The sequence below is a fragment of the Nilaparvata lugens genome, chromosome 6, assembly GCF_014356525.2.
Source record: "Nilaparvata lugens isolate BPH chromosome 6, ASM1435652v1, whole genome shotgun sequence".
Classification (NCBI taxonomy): domain Eukaryota; kingdom Metazoa; phylum Arthropoda; class Insecta; order Hemiptera; family Delphacidae; genus Nilaparvata; species Nilaparvata lugens.
In genome coordinates this window covers 3,378,033-3,395,805 of record NC_052509.1, presented here as the reverse complement: position 1 = coordinate 3,395,805, position 17,773 = coordinate 3,378,033, and the positions used below count along the sequence as shown (strand labels likewise).

Here is a 17,773-nt window from a genome sequence, read left to right as displayed (position 1 = left end):
CTCTCGTGAAATCAATCACGGTTAAAAACAGCTTCTCTGATTGGTTCTCGTGAAATTGATCACGGTTTAGATTTAACCGACTTTTGTGCAACCGGGCCCTAGTCTGTAATCAACATCGATGCTTCAAATGATGAGATACAAGGTTTTATTACTGTAATTCTATTTTGAATAGAATAGTCTAAAAAACGTATGAAGCTCGACTCAGTGCAAGTCGAGCTGATTCTGAATCTATATTATATTCAAGCTGCATAAGTATTAAGCATACATACATATAAAAGCAACATCACCATGTTCACCATAAAATAAAATAAATAATAAATAAATAAAATGTTTATTTCCCAAAAAAAAAATAAAACTACATCATCAATTACACAAAATATTAGATAAATTTCAATATTACATACAATAGTTAGTTACAAAAAAATTTTATAATGTGTCCTCTACTTGTTTAGTTTTCTGTGTGGAAATTGACCTACTCCACTATGGCGTACCATGTTCTAGAGTAGGTTAAAGTAGGAAAATGATACAAAAGACATAATTAAGGGCCTTCCTAATAATAGAAGTGGATTGTTTTATCATTTCCATATCTACCATATTCATAAAAAAGTATAATGGTATAAATGTAATGGTTCTCATCATCATCCCTCTCACTCATTACCCACGCACAAGCCTAAGTGCTTATGTGGGCATCACACTCTGTATTATTATTATAATATGCATGACAATAGCTGCAGTGGTAGTGAATGCGAAGTGTAACAATGTTTCTCAACAATATTTGTAACGCTGTGTATGGTTTTAATTAGTGTGGCTTTTGTTTGGGGGGTCGTTTGAATTTCAATCTAGTGATATGCTTGAATCTTCTCAGACAACTGAAAACGACGAGGAAGAGAGAGGAGTTCTCCTACTCGGCATCTCGCTCATCTTCACTTTATCACCACCATTGATCCTCATTTATCTCCATCTTCGTCAATCTTATCCTCATTTCATCTCCTAACCTCTTCCACCTCACTTCTTTCATTTGTTTCTTTTGTACATTTAGAATAATATTTTTAATTCATTATCATTTTGTAATTTTGTAATGTTATAAATGCAATAGGTTTTTCAAGACCTGGCATGTGATAAATAAATTAATCAATCTATTAGCACATCCTTCTTCCAATCTCCACGTATTATTTCTCGACCTTTTTCTTATTCTAATCCATTCCCCAGCCTCCCAATTCTTGTACTACCTTTTCTTTTTCTGCCACCTTCTCCACAACCTACTCTTTCTCCTCCTCCATCACAACCTCTTCCATCCATGCATGTTTCAGCTTATCTTTTATCTCTTATGCTCCTCTGCCTACTTCTCTCGCACCATTCCCCCCCCCCTCTAATCCTTTTCCCTTCTTATCATGATTATTCTTTAATTTGGGCTTTAAGCCTGTTTTTTCCCAATCATTCATAATTGAAAGTGATATTGTACCATCAATGTATGAATGAATAGATAAATTTTCTGCTCCAGCTATGGGAACTGGTATCTTGTTCTGTGGATATGCGTGAGAAATTTGCTCTTTGGCTTTACTCAGATATAAAATAGTTATTTGTATATCTAGAGTGAAAAGTGCTGTTTTTTCTCCCTGAGGGAAAAGTTTGAAGCCCGAGGCGAAGCCGAGGGCAACAATTTTCCTGAGGGAGAAAAAACATTTTTCACTCGTGATATACACAAAATTTTTCCTCCACCTACATTTTTATAAAAACTGCTAATAAAATAATTTTTAAAAACGTATGTGACCAAACAATGTGTTACAGCATAATCTAAAAAGTAAACAGAGACAGCTGGCTTGTAATCACAGTTCTCCTCCTACAGCACTATCTGTCGGCTAAAGTTGTAACAACAATGACAGCCAGAACTACAGCTATGATGAAGTTCCCGTTTCAAATTTGATTAGTTAATAAGTAATATTCGTTGGCTGATATTTTGAATAACATGGAATAAAAGAGAAAAATATATAAATTTTCTTTAGTATAGTGATATGAAGTTTGTAATAGTAATTTCAGCATACAAACATAAATTTTATATATCGATCAAATGTCTGGTTGAGGTATTGAATTTAGTTGGTTTAATGACTACTCTATATGCTTCCTCATCTGAGCTTAGACCTTCTGACCTATCCCAAATGTACGTTTTTAAAATAGAGATGCTTCCCATGTTATTTAAATTGAGTCACTTTTACTCCCTAGGGAGTTTTTCTGTTTTTTAGTACCGAGAGCGAAAAAGTGACACTTTAGTATCATGTTTCAGGTAAGTACTTTTGACAGTAGGTGGAGGAAAAATAAATCGTTTCATTACTTCATTACTATTCCTCATCATCCTTCGCTTCTTCCTCCTCGTCCTCCTCCATCTTTTCCTCAACATCCTCCTCCCCCTCTTCCTCCTCCACTCCATCATCATCATCTCATCAACCTCCTACTTTCCTTCCTCCTCCCTCTTTTCCTCTTCCTCCTCCTCCATATCTTCTTCCTCCTCCTCAACCTCATTCTTATCTTATTGACTATTCTCCACCTCCTCTACCACAACCTCTTCCACCTCCTCCTTTTACACCTCATTATCCTTTTTCTCCTCCTCTTCTTTTGACTCCTCTCCTACCTCCTCCTAGTTCCCTTCCTCTCCATCCTCTTCCTCCTCGTCATCACTCATCTCCATCCTCCTTCTGCTCCTCCTCGTCTCCATCATCATCCTCCTCCTCCTCTTCTTCATCCTCCTTCTTCACCCCATTATACTTCATCTCCTCCTCTTCTCCTTTTAGATTTTCTCCTCCTAGTTCCCTTCCTCTTCATCCTCTTCCTCCTCGTCATCACCCATCCTTCTCATTCTCCTAATCCTCCTCCTCATCCACCACCTCCTCCTCTTTCACCTCTTCTTCATTTCCCTCCTTCACCACATTATACTTTTTCTCCTCCACTTCTTCCTCCTAGATTTTCTCCCTCTAGTTATCTTTCTCTTCATCCTTTTCCTCCTCGTCATCACCCATCCTTCTCATTCTCCTAATCCTCCTCCTCATCCACCACCTCCTCCTCTTTCACCTCTTCTTCATTCCCCTCCTTCACCACATTATACTTTTTCTCCTCCTCTTCTTCCTTCTCTATTTCTTCTCCTTCTCTCTATTTCTCCCTCTTTGTCCTCTTCCTTCTCTCAGTTTTCCTCCTCCTCCTCCTCCTACTCCTCTTTCATCTCCTCATCATCACCCTCCTCCACCTCCTCCTCATCATCTCCCTTCTTCACCACCTCCTTATCCTGTGATTCATCCTCTTCTTATTCCTCCTCTACCACCTTCCATCCCTCCTCTCCCAATCGGCACCTATTTATTTTCACAGACCATTAGCTTGGTGGTTGCTTATTAGGCTGCTAACTCCAACCTCTCCCCTCTCCTCTTCCACCCCATGAGGGGACACGAGGGACCTCAGTTCAGTTCAGTCTTAATCCAATTAATGGTGGTGCAATCACGCTTCTCCAGCCTAAACACTACAACACTACACAGGGCTCTGGTGTCCTATTAACGCTAACCACTCGGCGTCTCTTCCTAACCTCAAAATTCACAATGATAAGGTTTAAAATACTATCCAAGATGAGGTTATAATAGACTATTCAAATTATAGTATAGTGAGTGTTAGCATAGAGAAAAGATAGCATAAGAAGATATCCCATTGTATAGGGTGTTATGTTCCAAATTTCAATGTTAATTCAATCAAATAATATTTCATTCTCACAGATACCTTGAGAAGTGACCATTTCTGCACTGATTGCAGGCCGCAAAGAATCACTTTTTCGCACTAGTGCGCAAAGTTAGTACTCCAGATTTGCAGCATGACAACGCAAAATAGTTAGTAGGTTATATGGAGCACCAGTGCAGCAAAATCAAAATTAAGTTGGTAATACTCATAGTGAGGCCCACGTTATAATGGCAGTGGAGAACAGCGTTGCCTTGCCATTATGTGCCTTGATTATAGTCATTTCAATGCTTACATAACATAAACTCCCTTCAAGCAGTCAGATAAATATTCAATTGAATTACTAATCATTATAATTCAATTATTATTATTCAATTTTAAATAGATTAAGGTTTTTATTAATAATAAAATTACACAGAAAAATATTTGATGGATTTCAGGGAATTTTACCCATAATTACTCACTTTTCATATTCAATAGTAACTGTAGGAAAAATTTAATGTGAAATACGTGCGCAAAGTTTGTTTGCTGCACTCAAGAAACCATTATTCCGCACTCGCCTACGGTTCGTGCGTAAACGTTTCTTTCGGTGCAGCAAACTGTCACTTTGCACACTAGTTGCACGAATAACTATTTCACTACTCAGGATTGTAGTTATTTTTCTTGATGCTATGTGACGCTGGTAGACTCTCATACTGTGCCGTTCTCACACTCTCGTCCGGTAAAACAGTAATAGGATTGAGTTAACAAAAATAATAGGCTTGAAATTTGGAACACAGACAACCCATATCATTTTATTATCTTTTTTCTTCAGGGCTACTTTAAATATAAATGGAAATTTAATCTCAGTACCCTTTTGTTAAAACATGTTTCGGACACTAAAGCCATTTTCAAAATGAGTAATTTAAAAGGGTACTGAGATTGAATTTTCATTTAAACATTTTCAAAATGGCATTAGTGTCCAAAACATGTTGTGCCAAAATAATTTAAAAGGGTACTGAGATTTAATTGTTATTCAACCTATACCTATGTCTATCTTCATCATGGATATCTTCCGATGCTATCTTTTCTCTATGGCGTAAGTAAAATTGAATAAACCAGGTCATCCAGTGAAGTATTCGAATTTATTCGTATTTTGAACTGTATTGTTTGTTTATTTGTGACAAAGTTTCAAATAATGAGTGATTTATCGGTAATTGACTTCCTTTAAATTAATGACAATAACATGAATTGATTGTTTCCTGTGTATCGGAGTGTGAACTGTTCTCTTGAAGAAATTAACTGACATTACTCAAATAAAATTTATATTTGGACTGACGTATGAATTAGAAAAGTTACAGTTACAGGCATAAGCCAGCTGTGCCTTTCCTTGGGAACAGCATCAATAATAATTGTACATAAAAATTAAATTCTATTCAATCCAGTAATAATAATAATAATAATTACTCTGGATGTGGGACGACACATCCAGAGGAGTTTATTCATAAATTCATACATTACATATTTTTTCCCACCTTTTCAATAATATAATAATATTCAAGGTTTACAATATGATACTTCACTATATAATATATGTGTCGAGGTTATCATCAAACCAAGTCATCAAGTGAATGATTGAAATTAGAACATTAAATTATAAAGTAGAGTGCGGACATTAAAAATGAGAGATTGTGCTTATAATATCGTTACAATACATAACGTTATTTTAGTAAACTATTTTTTAAACAAGTATGTAAAACAAGTGTGGAATAACTCCTTTTGATTGGGTACTTAGCAACCAATACCAGCAACTGACCAATCAGATTCTAGTGTTCGGCTGATAGGCAGCCAATCTTAGTAGTGCTATGAGTAAGTTCTCGATAATAATAAATATTGTATTTAAAATACAATTTACTAGTCGAATGGAAGAAAAGGCCTCATAAACTATAATATTATAGTTCTCCTTTCAGTATTCTCGTTTTCTGCTGATTCTTTGCCTTAATCATTCTATTCCCCTTCTACAAGGTACTCAAAAAAGAAACAAAAGAAAACAAAACAAAATTAGTTACAGAATGAAGGAAGAAATGCAAGAGCTAGAGCATGAAATAAGTGGAGTATTGACACTACTGCGAAGTGAAATAAAGCTATTACCTCATGAAGAGTCAATAGAAAAACACTCAATTATTCACAGATTTTCTGCTTCTGAAGACTTTATGAAGTAAAGAGAGAGTAGAACAAATTGGAAAAGATCCGTTAACTACGCGGATTTTCCTTTAAAAAACTTCACTGTTATTTATTTAATAATAAATCATAAACTTCAATTTCCCCTCAACTTCTAAGTTTATCACACAAAATGCAAATAATATTGCGGATTACTTATTCCATTTTCTTCCGTCTCCTGTACAAATCAATGAGGAAAACTCAAAGTTTTGATGAATGCTGCAGAAAACACAAATCGGAAACCAGTAAAGATTACAGAGAAACATTTTCTTCTTTCTCTCTTCAATTTTCTCTCGTACCATTCCACTCTCCTTGCGTTCTTCCATCTCATTTTCCGCGCAAAATATCGAAAAAGTAATAATGTCGTTTGGGAGCAATAAATCATAGGGAAGATGATGTCATTTCATTACCAGTGCTGAAGATTGGGAAAGGATCTGTATTTGTCATCTTTCCTAATAATCTAAGCTGTGAAAAGCATCAATAAATACTGTAGCATACGTTTCATTTCTATGCAGTCATTTCATAAATCTATATTAATTAGACATAAGAAACATTGTAAACATTTGAATTAAATTGAATTAATTTGATCTTCGCTCATAACCACTATAAAATACAGACGTGTACTATCTGTATATTCATAAATATTCTAAATAGTAATTTTAATGACAATGATCACATAAAATGTATCACGGTTCTCATAAATTAAAATAATGAAGGTCATGCTCAATGCAATGAAAGTGTCAGAAACTATTAAATTACTTATATTTATTTGAATCTAAAAGATATTAGCATGCAATTGGAATATTGTCATAAATTTTTGATAGAATATTTTATGTAATTCACAATAAAAATGTCAAAATCGTAAAGTACGGGATGATTTCTCAATTACATTTTGAAGAACTCTGGAAAAAATTATTTTTAAATTTTGATGTAGGTTCTTCGTATATCATGCTAGTAAAAGTTATACTGATTTTCATAACACTTGTCTAATCTAATGATATCATTTGATAATGGCCGAAACATGTTGTGAGTGAACAATTTTAAAGAAAGGGTACTTGGATTTCAATTCTAATTTCTATTCAAGAGTATCCCTAACGGAAAAAGACACTATATTAATTTGTATTTATTGTTAATTTATTTGAACTCGTCTACCTCCGTTGAATATACAGGTATAATATTATAAAAAGTGTTATGAAAATCAGTATAACTCTTACTAGCATGATATACGAAGAGCCTACATCAAAATTTAAAAATATTTTTTTCAGAGTTCTTCAAAATGTAATTAAGAAATCATCCCGTACTTTACAGTTTTGACATTTTTATTGTGAATTAACATAAAATATTCTATCAAAAATTTATGACAATATTCCAATTGCATGCTAATATCTTTCATATTCAAATAAATATATGTAATTTAATAGTTTCTGACACTTCCATTGCATTGAATATGACCTTCATTATTTTAGTTTATGAGAACCGTGATACATTTTATGTGATCATTGTCATTAAAATTACTATTCACAATATTCATGAATATACAGATAGTACAAGACTGTATTTTATAGTGGTTATGAGAGAAGATCAAATTAATTCAATTGTTTACACACGGATCAATAATAAAAAACAAAATTCACAATGATAGGATGAAAAACTATGTTATCAAGAATACTATTATGTCGAACGATAATTTATTATGAGTTGAATTAGAAATTTGCAAACTTATCACATTTTATAGGAAATTCCATTCATGTAACAATAGGTTGGGGAAGGCTCAATGATAAACAGAGCATGACATTGAATTCTCAAAATAGAAAACTACACTATTTCTAATTCTTATTGATTAATATAAATGAATGTCATAGGTTGAACATTGTTCTTGCAGCATGAATTGAGCAGTGGCTTATCGTTTAACGAGGAGAAGAGTTGCATGTAAGGCAATAGTTAATAACAACATTCGTTTGAAACAGTGTAGTTTGTATGTGTAAATGTACTTTTAAGAAGAATTATTGGTCAAAGCGATCACATTCGACTTTTGATGTTTTTGAATAATCATAGAATTATTTGACTGTTCCGTGTGAGGGAAAGATTATAATACTCAAGGTACTTTGTTATTTGAAGCTCGTTTGTTTGATATTATATTTTCATCAACGATTTTCGACAAAATGTTCCTAGTTCGATTTGTTTGATATCAGCTCCTTTGTTTGATATCATATTTTGACCAATGATTTTCGAGAAATTTTTTCCTATTTCGCCCACCAGTAATCTGAAATTATTTTGTTATTCAATACCATCTAATTCAAGGAAAATCTAAAATAATTGATGACACATTTTTGAAAATACAAGATTTCCATAAAGGCCAGGCTACATAAGGCTAGTCACATATTGAGATGCGACGCAACGTGACATGACGTGAACAGAGTCTAGATGAGTTAATATCATATGATAATTTATTATATTGTTCACATTGAGACGTGTGAACATTCTAGCAGATTCGGGTCAGGTTCAATATGCGACTAAGCTCACGCAGGCCTTGAACATATCGTTGGGCCTCTGTAACCAACATAAATTATGTATTGTTCTCTAAATCTCTATGATGTAATTTTTCAACGGTGACATTGTGAGGAGAGAGAAAATGGACGCTGAACAAAAATTGTAGAAATTGACTACAACTGTCGCCACTTGACGTCTGTGTGCAAACACTTGTTGAGTGCCAGTTTGTTGTCGAGTCAATGGTGTGGGAGTGTTGTGGAATTGTGAGAGAGTATTGGTAGAACGTGACTTTGTCGGGTTTCATCTAATAAAGTAGCTGGGAGTCGCGATAATGATTTTATTGGCAGTGGCTGAAGCATTGGCCGCCGATTGATTTTCCAGTCCATTAGCAAATACGTCGGTTCCATCCGAGTGCTGTTAGCGTTTAATGTAGTGTAGAGTTTTGAAAGTGGAATATTGAGGAGAAATTTGAAGAGTAGAAGGAGAATGAGGAGGTGGAGGAGAAGGAAGGAGTACGAGGAGATGGAAATGGATGGAAGGAGGAGGGGAGAGAGAAGAGTTGAGAGGAGGGACAGAAGTAGGAGGAGAAGAGTGGAGGAAGAAATGAAGAAGGAAAGGAGAAAATGAAAAGAAAGTAGGAGGTTGTAGAAAGGGGATATTAAAACATGAGTTGAATAAAATAATAGCTTGTCTTGTTCACCTCAGGTTTTTCTATTTGAAATAAGACAAATCTATGTACGAATCCTCTATTAGGAATTTTCTGTGTTTCAGTTCCATGTGTTACACTCTCCACCAATGTTACAATTGGGTAGTAATTCCATAAATATGAATATTTGTGAAGTTTTGGGAACATAAATAAATATTGTTAGGTGCACGTTATTAAGACACCTTACTAGCGAAAAATGCAGTATTGCTGAAGTTCATTCATTCGCTCATTATTCTGTTCAGTGATTGTGAGTATAAATTTTATGATAGATAAAAGCAAGCTGAAATCTACATGTCGACTTGACCGTTCTGTTAGTACCCTTGCAGTAACATTCCAGTAATTGAGGAATTCTCAGAATTTTATGAATATAGTTTCATATTCTGTAAAATACTCACTGGGGACATTTACGGTTCTGCATCAATATAGATATACTTACAATAGGCCTACACGTGGTGACATCCTGATCGAGACATCTCCAGTATTTTATGAATATAGATATACCCACAAGGCATACAGTGACGAGATTATGTCCAGTATTGTGGGAATATAGATATACTGAAATGCATACAGTGAGATCCTGGTAGAGAATATACAGTATTGTGGGAATATACCTATAGATATACAGTGAAATGGTCGAGAATATTTCCAGTATTTATTTATTCAATCATTCAGAATCACACAACTTACAGAAAAGTACCACAGGCTTATATGAATCTTGATTATCTGTATTGTATGAATACAGTTTCAATTGCAATGTATACAGTAATAAAAATGTGTTGAGAGTTGTGAGAATGCAGATATTGAATGAAAAAGACTAAGAAATTGTCAAAAAACCACTGATTTATTGATAATTAGAAAGACCGGTTTCGGTTATTACATCATTGTCAATCTCTGATTATCAATAAATCAGTGGATTTTGACAATTTCTTAGTCTTTTTCATTCAATATGAATAATTACCACAGTATCAACTTCTCAACTACACAAAAAGTGAATGCAGATATACTTATACTGATGCATACATTGAGATCCTGGTGGAGAATATCTACAGTATTTTGTGAATATGAATATATACTCTGTAGAATTCGAGTTTAAAAGCAGTTTTCCAGGGGAAGGGAGACAAACAAGGGTTTTGCCAATAGCAAAATGCAAATCTGGTTTGCCAAGCCCGACTATCCGACAGGCGTTGAGTTTATGCCCGGGCCTAATCCGACGCATAAGCAAACTTGCCTCTTGTGCTCCCCTCTCTACATTATATTCCTGGCCGGGAGATTAATATTTAGTGCTGGCAACGCTTTTTTGCCTCGTGGGAGAGCATGTGTTATCACGTTATTAACTTGGGGCGTATAAGATGACAAGTGGCTGGCAAGTTTGTTCATAACTTGGCGAAACTTGATAGAATGTGAGGATTCAAGTTGATTGCTGCTTAAACTTAATAGAATGTGATGATTATGGTTGATTGCTGCTTAAACTTAATAGAATGTGATGATTATGGTTGATTGCTGCTTGTGAGTGGGACGTCTTCAGGTGACTTGAAGTATTTGCGAGTAGAAGGTAATTTATTAAGGAGATAAGTATGGTGATTAAGGAAAGAGGAGAAAAAAGCGAAGAAAACTCTGGTGATGGTTTTCCAATTTACAAGTTGATCTTTCATTGATACCTCAAGGAGAAAGAGAATATTTGATTATTGTTACTTGATAAAGAATCAATAAGATCTGGTTAAGAAGTTGAATCACTTGGACTAATGGACGATTTAGATATCAATAATGTTGAACAAATGTGAAAAATTATTGGAAGTGAGGATGAAACCCGATTAGCAATGTAGGATTTCTCAACAATATTATGATCTAAAGAAGTATCACAAGGGTATTTTTTCTTTAGGGCTACTTTTGAATATAAATAGAAATATAAATCAACCCTTTTTAAAATACTTTAGTTACATGTTCATGACTTGATAATGGTATTATATAGCTGAATTGAATTAGATGGAACTATATGTCGTGAATAGATAATTTTAAAAAAGGTACTCAGATTCACGGTATTTAGATGAAAACGGTAGGGGTCATGAAATGTGTGCGCAGTGGCCAGCCAGCTATATTGCGTCATCGTCACCAACTGAGGTTTTTAACACCTATTGGCAATTTATGAAACTTATTTGTTAAAAACAGATGATTGGATATGAAATGACGTCAGCTACACCGGAAATTTAGCACAAACATGCGCGTGACACCTACCGTCTTCTTCTATATACCGTGCTCAGATTTATATTTTTATTTGTATTACAAGGGTTATTCCATCTGATTTAGATGATGAGTAACACAGGTATCTCTGATGGCATTTACTATGTTTACAAATCGGAGTAATTTTTGTGACAGTCATCACGCACTCTAAACTTCACTCTATCATGCATAGAATGTTATTGGAACACAATGAAGAAAATATCAAGAGTCCCCATAATTTTATCGCAATACTCAAGTTTCAACTCTTAAGCCCGGTTGCACAAAAGCCGTTCGAATTTTAACCTTGATTAATTTCACGTGAACCAATCAGAGAAGGTCTATTTGATATGACGGCTTCTCTGATTGGTTATTGTGGAATTAATCTCGATAAAAATTCAACCGGCTTTTGTGCAACCGGCACTTGGGGCCGTTTGCACAGGATAAGTTTAAACTAAATTTCATTCTAAACTGGATTAATTCCATATCAAGTCTCGTTCGTTATAAAGGTGCGTAAAGACTTTCGCTCTGCTCCGCAACCGAACGTCACTCGAGCTGATCGATCGATGATCGACCGTGAGCAAGAGTGGAACGCGAGAAGAGCTAACATCTCCCGTAGTTCATGATCGGTGCGATTGGTGAGCGAATGGGGAGCGTGCGTGGAGCGATTGTGGAGCGAGTGCGGAGTGTGTTGGAGGCGCGTATATCTGTACGCACCTTTATGTGGTTCATTTTTAGGTTAAGCCACCAGCTGATTGAATTCAGTTTAAGTTTTGACTGTGCAAACGGCACTTAGTGTAGTGTTTCAATAAAATGAAGGTTCCTTTTGATAAGTTTTAATATTATGTTTTAGTAGCCCTGAAAAATGAATGAATATAGAATGATTCTTATCTATTTCTAAGCCTGTTTAAAAACATGTATTAGAATCTACATTGTACAATGTACATGCATTGATGATATTTTCGCCAAGTCTGATACATCGACCATGTAAAATTTACATTGTAAATCACCACACTATCATAGCCTGGAAAACAATCCATCAAAACGTCAACGTAGAAAGTGAGAGAGAAACATCAAGAAAGCGTAGAGAGTAAGAGAAGAACATCAAGAAAAACAGGTGAGTGTGAGAGGGAACATCAAGGAGAACAGGTGAAAGTGAGAGGGAAAGTTCAAGGGACTATCAAGAGAGCTTAGAGATTGAGAGAGAAATATCAAGAAGAACAGGCGAAAGTGAGAGGGATACATCAAGGAGAACAGGTGAAAGCAGCTTTCCCTTCTCAAGGGGAAAATAGATAAGAAACTCTGAACTATTATAAGAAGTGAAGGAGAGGGGAACAGGAGTTCTCTTGACAAGATACTGTCACTCGACTCAAGGAATGACGTATTGAGCTACGGAGCAGTGCTGTTTTTCAGTAAGATAGGACTGGAATCTCGTAGGTGGAGTTTTCTGAGAAACGGAGGGTTTTTAAACGTTGACCATACTCCACGATGCGCGGAATTCTGGGAATAATTATTTGTTAAAATTTAATGGTAGGAAGGTTTTAATGTGTAATAGATAATTTGTTATCATTGGAACCTTGATTCAGTCGAATAATTCATTTTATGCATCATTAATAACTCACTACTCTCATTGTTTCTGAACAATATTGGATAATTATTACATTTTATTGTTTTATTGCTCAGTGTAGCCTTATTTCGTTTAGAAGAGTGATACTAACTTAATCTTGTCCATCACCTCTCCAGTATATCAAATACTTGTTATTTAAGTATCATTAATAACTTATTACTTTCATTGTTTCTAAAAAATATCGGATAATTGTTACATTCTATTGTTTTATTGCTCAGTGTATAGCCTTATTTCGTTTGAGTGATACCACTACTTAATCTTGTCCATCGCCTCTCCAGTATTTCAAATACTTGGTATTCAAGTATCATTCATAAAAATTCAACCGGCTTTTGTGCAACCGGCACTTGGGGCCGTTTGCACAGGATAAGTTTAAACTAAATTTCATTCTAAACTGGATTAATTCCATATCAAGTCTCGTTCGTTATAAAGGTGCGTAAAGACTTTCGCTCTGCTCCGCAACCGAACGTCACTCGAGCTGATCGATCGATGATCGACCGTGAGCAAGAGTGGAACGCGAGAAGAGCTAACATCTCCCGTAGTTCATGATCGGTGCGATTGGTGAGCGAATGGGGAGCGTGCGTGGAGCGATTGTGGAGCGAGTGCGGAGTGTGTTGGAGGCGCGTATATCTGTACGCACCTTTATGTGGTTCATTTTTAGGTTAAGCCACCAGCTGATTGAATTCAGTTTAAGCTTTGACTGTGCAAACGGCACTTAGTGTAGTGTTTCAATAAAATAAAGGGTCATTTGATAAGTTTTAATATTATGTTTTAGTAGCCTTGAAAAATGAATGAATATAGAATGATTCTTATCTATTTCTAAGCTGTTTAAAAACATGTATTAGAATCTACATTGTACAATGTACATGCATTGATGATATTTTCGCCAAGTCTGATACATCGACCATGTAAAATTTACATTGTAAATCACCACACTATCATAGCCTGGAAAACAATCCATCAAAACGTCAACGTAGAAAGTGAGAGAGAAACATCAAGAAAGCGTAGAGAGTAAGAGAAGAACATCAAGAAAAACAGGTGAGTGTGAGAGGGAACATCAAGGAGGACAGGTGAAAGTGAGAGGGAAATATCAAGGGACTATCAAGAGAGCGTATAGATTGAGAGAGAAATATCAAGAAGAACAGGCGAAAGTGAGAGGGATACATCAAGGAGAACAGGTGAAAGCAGCTTTCCCTTCTCAAGGGGGAAATAGATAAGAAACTCTGAACTATTATGGAAAGTGAAGGAGAGGGGAACAGGAGTTCTCTTGACAAGATACTGTCACTCGACTCAAGGAATGACGTATTGAGCTTAACGTAGCAGTGCTGTTTTTCAGTAAGATAGGACTGGAATCTCGTAGGTGGAGTTTTCTGAGAAACGGAGGGTTTTTAAACGTTGACCATACTCCACGATGCGCGGAATTCTGGGAATAATTATTTGTTAAAATTAATGGTAGGAAGGTTTTAATGTGTAATAGATAATTTGTTATCATTGGAACCTTGATTCAGTCGAATAATTCATTTTATGCATCATTAATAACTCACTACTCTCATTGTTTCTGAACAATATTGGATAATTATTACATTTTATTGTTTTATTGCTCAGTGTAGCCTTATTTCGTTTAGAAGAGTGATACTAACTTAATCTTGTCCATCACCTCTCCAGTATATCAAATACTTGTTATTTAAGTATCATTAATAACTTATTACTTTCATTGTTTCTAAAAAATATCGGATAATTGTTACATTCTATTGTTTTATTGCTCAGTGTATAGCCTTATTTCGTTTGAGTGATACCACTACTTAATCTTGTCCATCGCCTCTCCAGTATTTCAAATACTTGGTATTCAAGTATCATTCATAACACTTACCACTTTCATTGTTTCAGAACAATATAGTCTGAACAAATCAGCTGATAGTTGCAGTGATAGTAGTTTTAATTTTTCTGCTCAAAATTTTCAAGTTTATTTCAATATTATTGAAACTTTCGGATTGTTTAGTGTTATTTCCGGCTCTTATCAACCCTTCGAAATTCAAAATTCATCAGCCATATCTCGAATACGTATTCTTTGAGTGTTAATCTTTGGTGAAAACAGAAATTTTAAACTTAACCTCACTTTGGACTATTTATGTGCCAAAATCAAGGAATTGAGGAAGTTTTGGGCAATTGCCTGTTTCTCTTTCCAAATATCGTGTTTGTGACTGTTCTAATAAATAAATAAATAATAAATATGGGATAATTGTTACATTTTATTCTTTTATTGCTCGGTGTAGCCTTATTTGGTTTAGAAGATTGATTATTAACTCAATCTTTTCCATCACCTCTCCAGTATATCAAATACATGTATTGGATGAACATTGTACCTACATTTATCTATACATTCCATTATCTATCTTCTCGACCAGAACTTTGGCAAATTCTATATCCATATCTATGTTCAACAATGTGCATCTATATGTTCCAAACTGTTCTGTCAGATGTCACCGTTTCATCGCTTCATAAAGTTTCAGCTTGAGTTTTGAAGCTCGCGATAAAACACATATCCATTTCGAAGTTGTGATGGAATAATGTTTTAAAGGTCATATTATTGCTCTGGGAGGTTATTCAAACAAATCGCATTGTTCTCTTCCAATTCGAATTTACGTGAGCTCTAAGCAAGAGTTTACATATTGTATCTAAGCTGAAATTATTGTTGGATCTGTAAGCTGGAGCAGATGCTCAATGTTATAGTCCAAATTTTCAACTTATAAGAGGGATTGGAACTTGGAAGGATATACACGATTATAAAATTATTATTGTAAAATAAATCCTGGCTGATAATACATTTCATAATAAAATTATGATACATATCTGATTTCTACGATTTCCCCCTGATTGTATCAAGCTATCGTCTGGACTATTTGTTATAGACGATTGAGTGAAATGTCAAAAAAAATGTTTGAAATGAAGTGGATTAATAACTAACAAGTAGTTCTGTGAACAGTAGACCTCGCGCTCAGTAAGTTACATTGTCCTGTTGTTATGTTTTCTCAAAAATTAATAAATGAATTATCAATTTAAAATGTCTAGAAAAAATCCTAAATAAACATAGAGCTTTCTGTCCTATCTTACCGTGACGTGTCGTCCCGGAATGTGAGTGTGAGCGCTGTTATCAGGTCTGGCTGCATCTGTCTACAACGTTGATGGAGAGATATATTTTCAAGATGTTCGATGTTTTTGAACGGGTAGTATTATAGTCAACTGTCTACTAACGTTGATGGGAAGATACATTTTCAAGATGTTCGATGTTTTTGAACGGGTAGTATTATAGTCCACTAGACAGCTGATTTATGATGAATAATAATTATTATAAAGTCTGATTTTTACGGTAATATTGGCGTTCAAAGGAGACTCCTTTTCCTTTTGTATCATCCTTAAAATGCAAAATTCCAATGCATATACCATATTTATATGTCGACGCAAAATTCAAAAAGGAGCATACCTGTTAAATTTCATGAAAATGCTGCGTTTCGCTGTAAATGCGGAACATATAAACATAAATATAAACATATAAACATAAAGAAAAATGCGAAACCGTCGACTTTAATCTCAAAACTCACTTCGCTCGGTCAATAATTATTCAATCGTTATTGAAAAAGGATAGTGTTACAAAGTTTGTCGAACTTCGACTATCCTGTTAATGTCATAAAGCATACTTTCGTTCTGTTCTATCGATAATACATATTTTTCGTACTATCGGAGATGAAAGGATATTAGACAATATAATATTGTTTTATCGCTTTATTGCCTTACATAGTATTCTTGGAGAATACTATCCTAAACTTGTGTTCTCATTGGTATTATCCTCTCTCTCACACATTTCATTCACTCTTTCTCCCTGTCATTTTCTAATTTCCTTTCATCCTCTTCCCACCCTCATCCTCTATTCACTCTAGTGTTTGAAGTTTCACCCGGTTGAAAACTGAATGAGTTTGGCTTGAAGTTTTTCAATAGCCTTTCGGGCAAGTTCAACTTGGAACTTTGAAATGAGCTCTTCTGATTCAAGTTGATGACATCCAATACTAGTAGCCTAGTAGGCTACAGGCCTGTTTTTATAAAAGTTGCTCGGCAAGCAAGAAACTTTCAACAATGTAAAGTTAGTTTGTTGTGGGGTGTAAGCCTTTTGTACAGTTTGTAGAAGCCCTAAGAAGATGCCAAGAGGCAATGATAAGTTTGTACGCATGTATTCTTGTGATAGAATGCTTGAAATGAGATAGCTTCAGATCTATGAGTAGTTTAGAATCCGGGTTTGAAGTTTGATTACATTCCTATTCTTGCCAGACTACCCCATTAAATGATCGATTTATGTTATTTTGGAGCAGAACAATTTTTAATTACTTGACTCCTGATCATAGTTCCAACATTTCCAGAATGAATAACTTGTGAATAAATTGATTCACCTTGAAGCCATTTTCTATTCTAAGTTACCGTACTTATAGATTCATATACTGATTCATAATTAATCAAATATAATTATTATATATTCTAAGTTATTTATGAAGTCATTGATTCAAATCAAATCAAATCAAATTTTATTTCACCACAACAAAAATAATAATCCTCAATACAAAGTTGAAAAGAAAAAAAAACATATTGATCAATACTTAAATATACACGAAAAACAACTTTGTCAAAACAAAATAACATGTTAGGTGCTGCCTGCAAAACCGAAGTTTGAGTGCTGGCAGCGAGTATCGATATTAATTTTCAATATAAAAAATTCCAATGAAGAAATGAATAGATGAAACAAGAATGTATATATATATGAAAGGAAATATAAACATAGTATAAAT

At 34.7% G+C, this 17,773-nt stretch overlaps 2 protein-coding genes across 2 annotated transcripts in view; one reads left to right on the top strand and one right to left on the bottom strand.

Moving 5' to 3' along the window:
• LOC111058926 (procollagen C-endopeptidase enhancer 1) overlaps window positions 1-5,858 on the bottom strand; it is a 31,016-nt gene extending 25,158 nt beyond the window's left edge. The window contains exon 1 of the mRNA XM_039429948.1: window positions 5,839-5,858. Coding sequence (XP_039285882.1) covers window positions 5,839-5,843 — 5 coding nt within the window. The 5' untranslated portion in view covers window positions 5,844-5,858. The remainder of the gene's footprint in view (window positions 1-5,838) is intronic.
• The window catches only part of LOC111057504, a 265,646-nt gene that overhangs the window by 100,013 nt on the left and 147,860 nt on the right, over window positions 1-17,773 (top strand). The window lies entirely within an intron of this gene.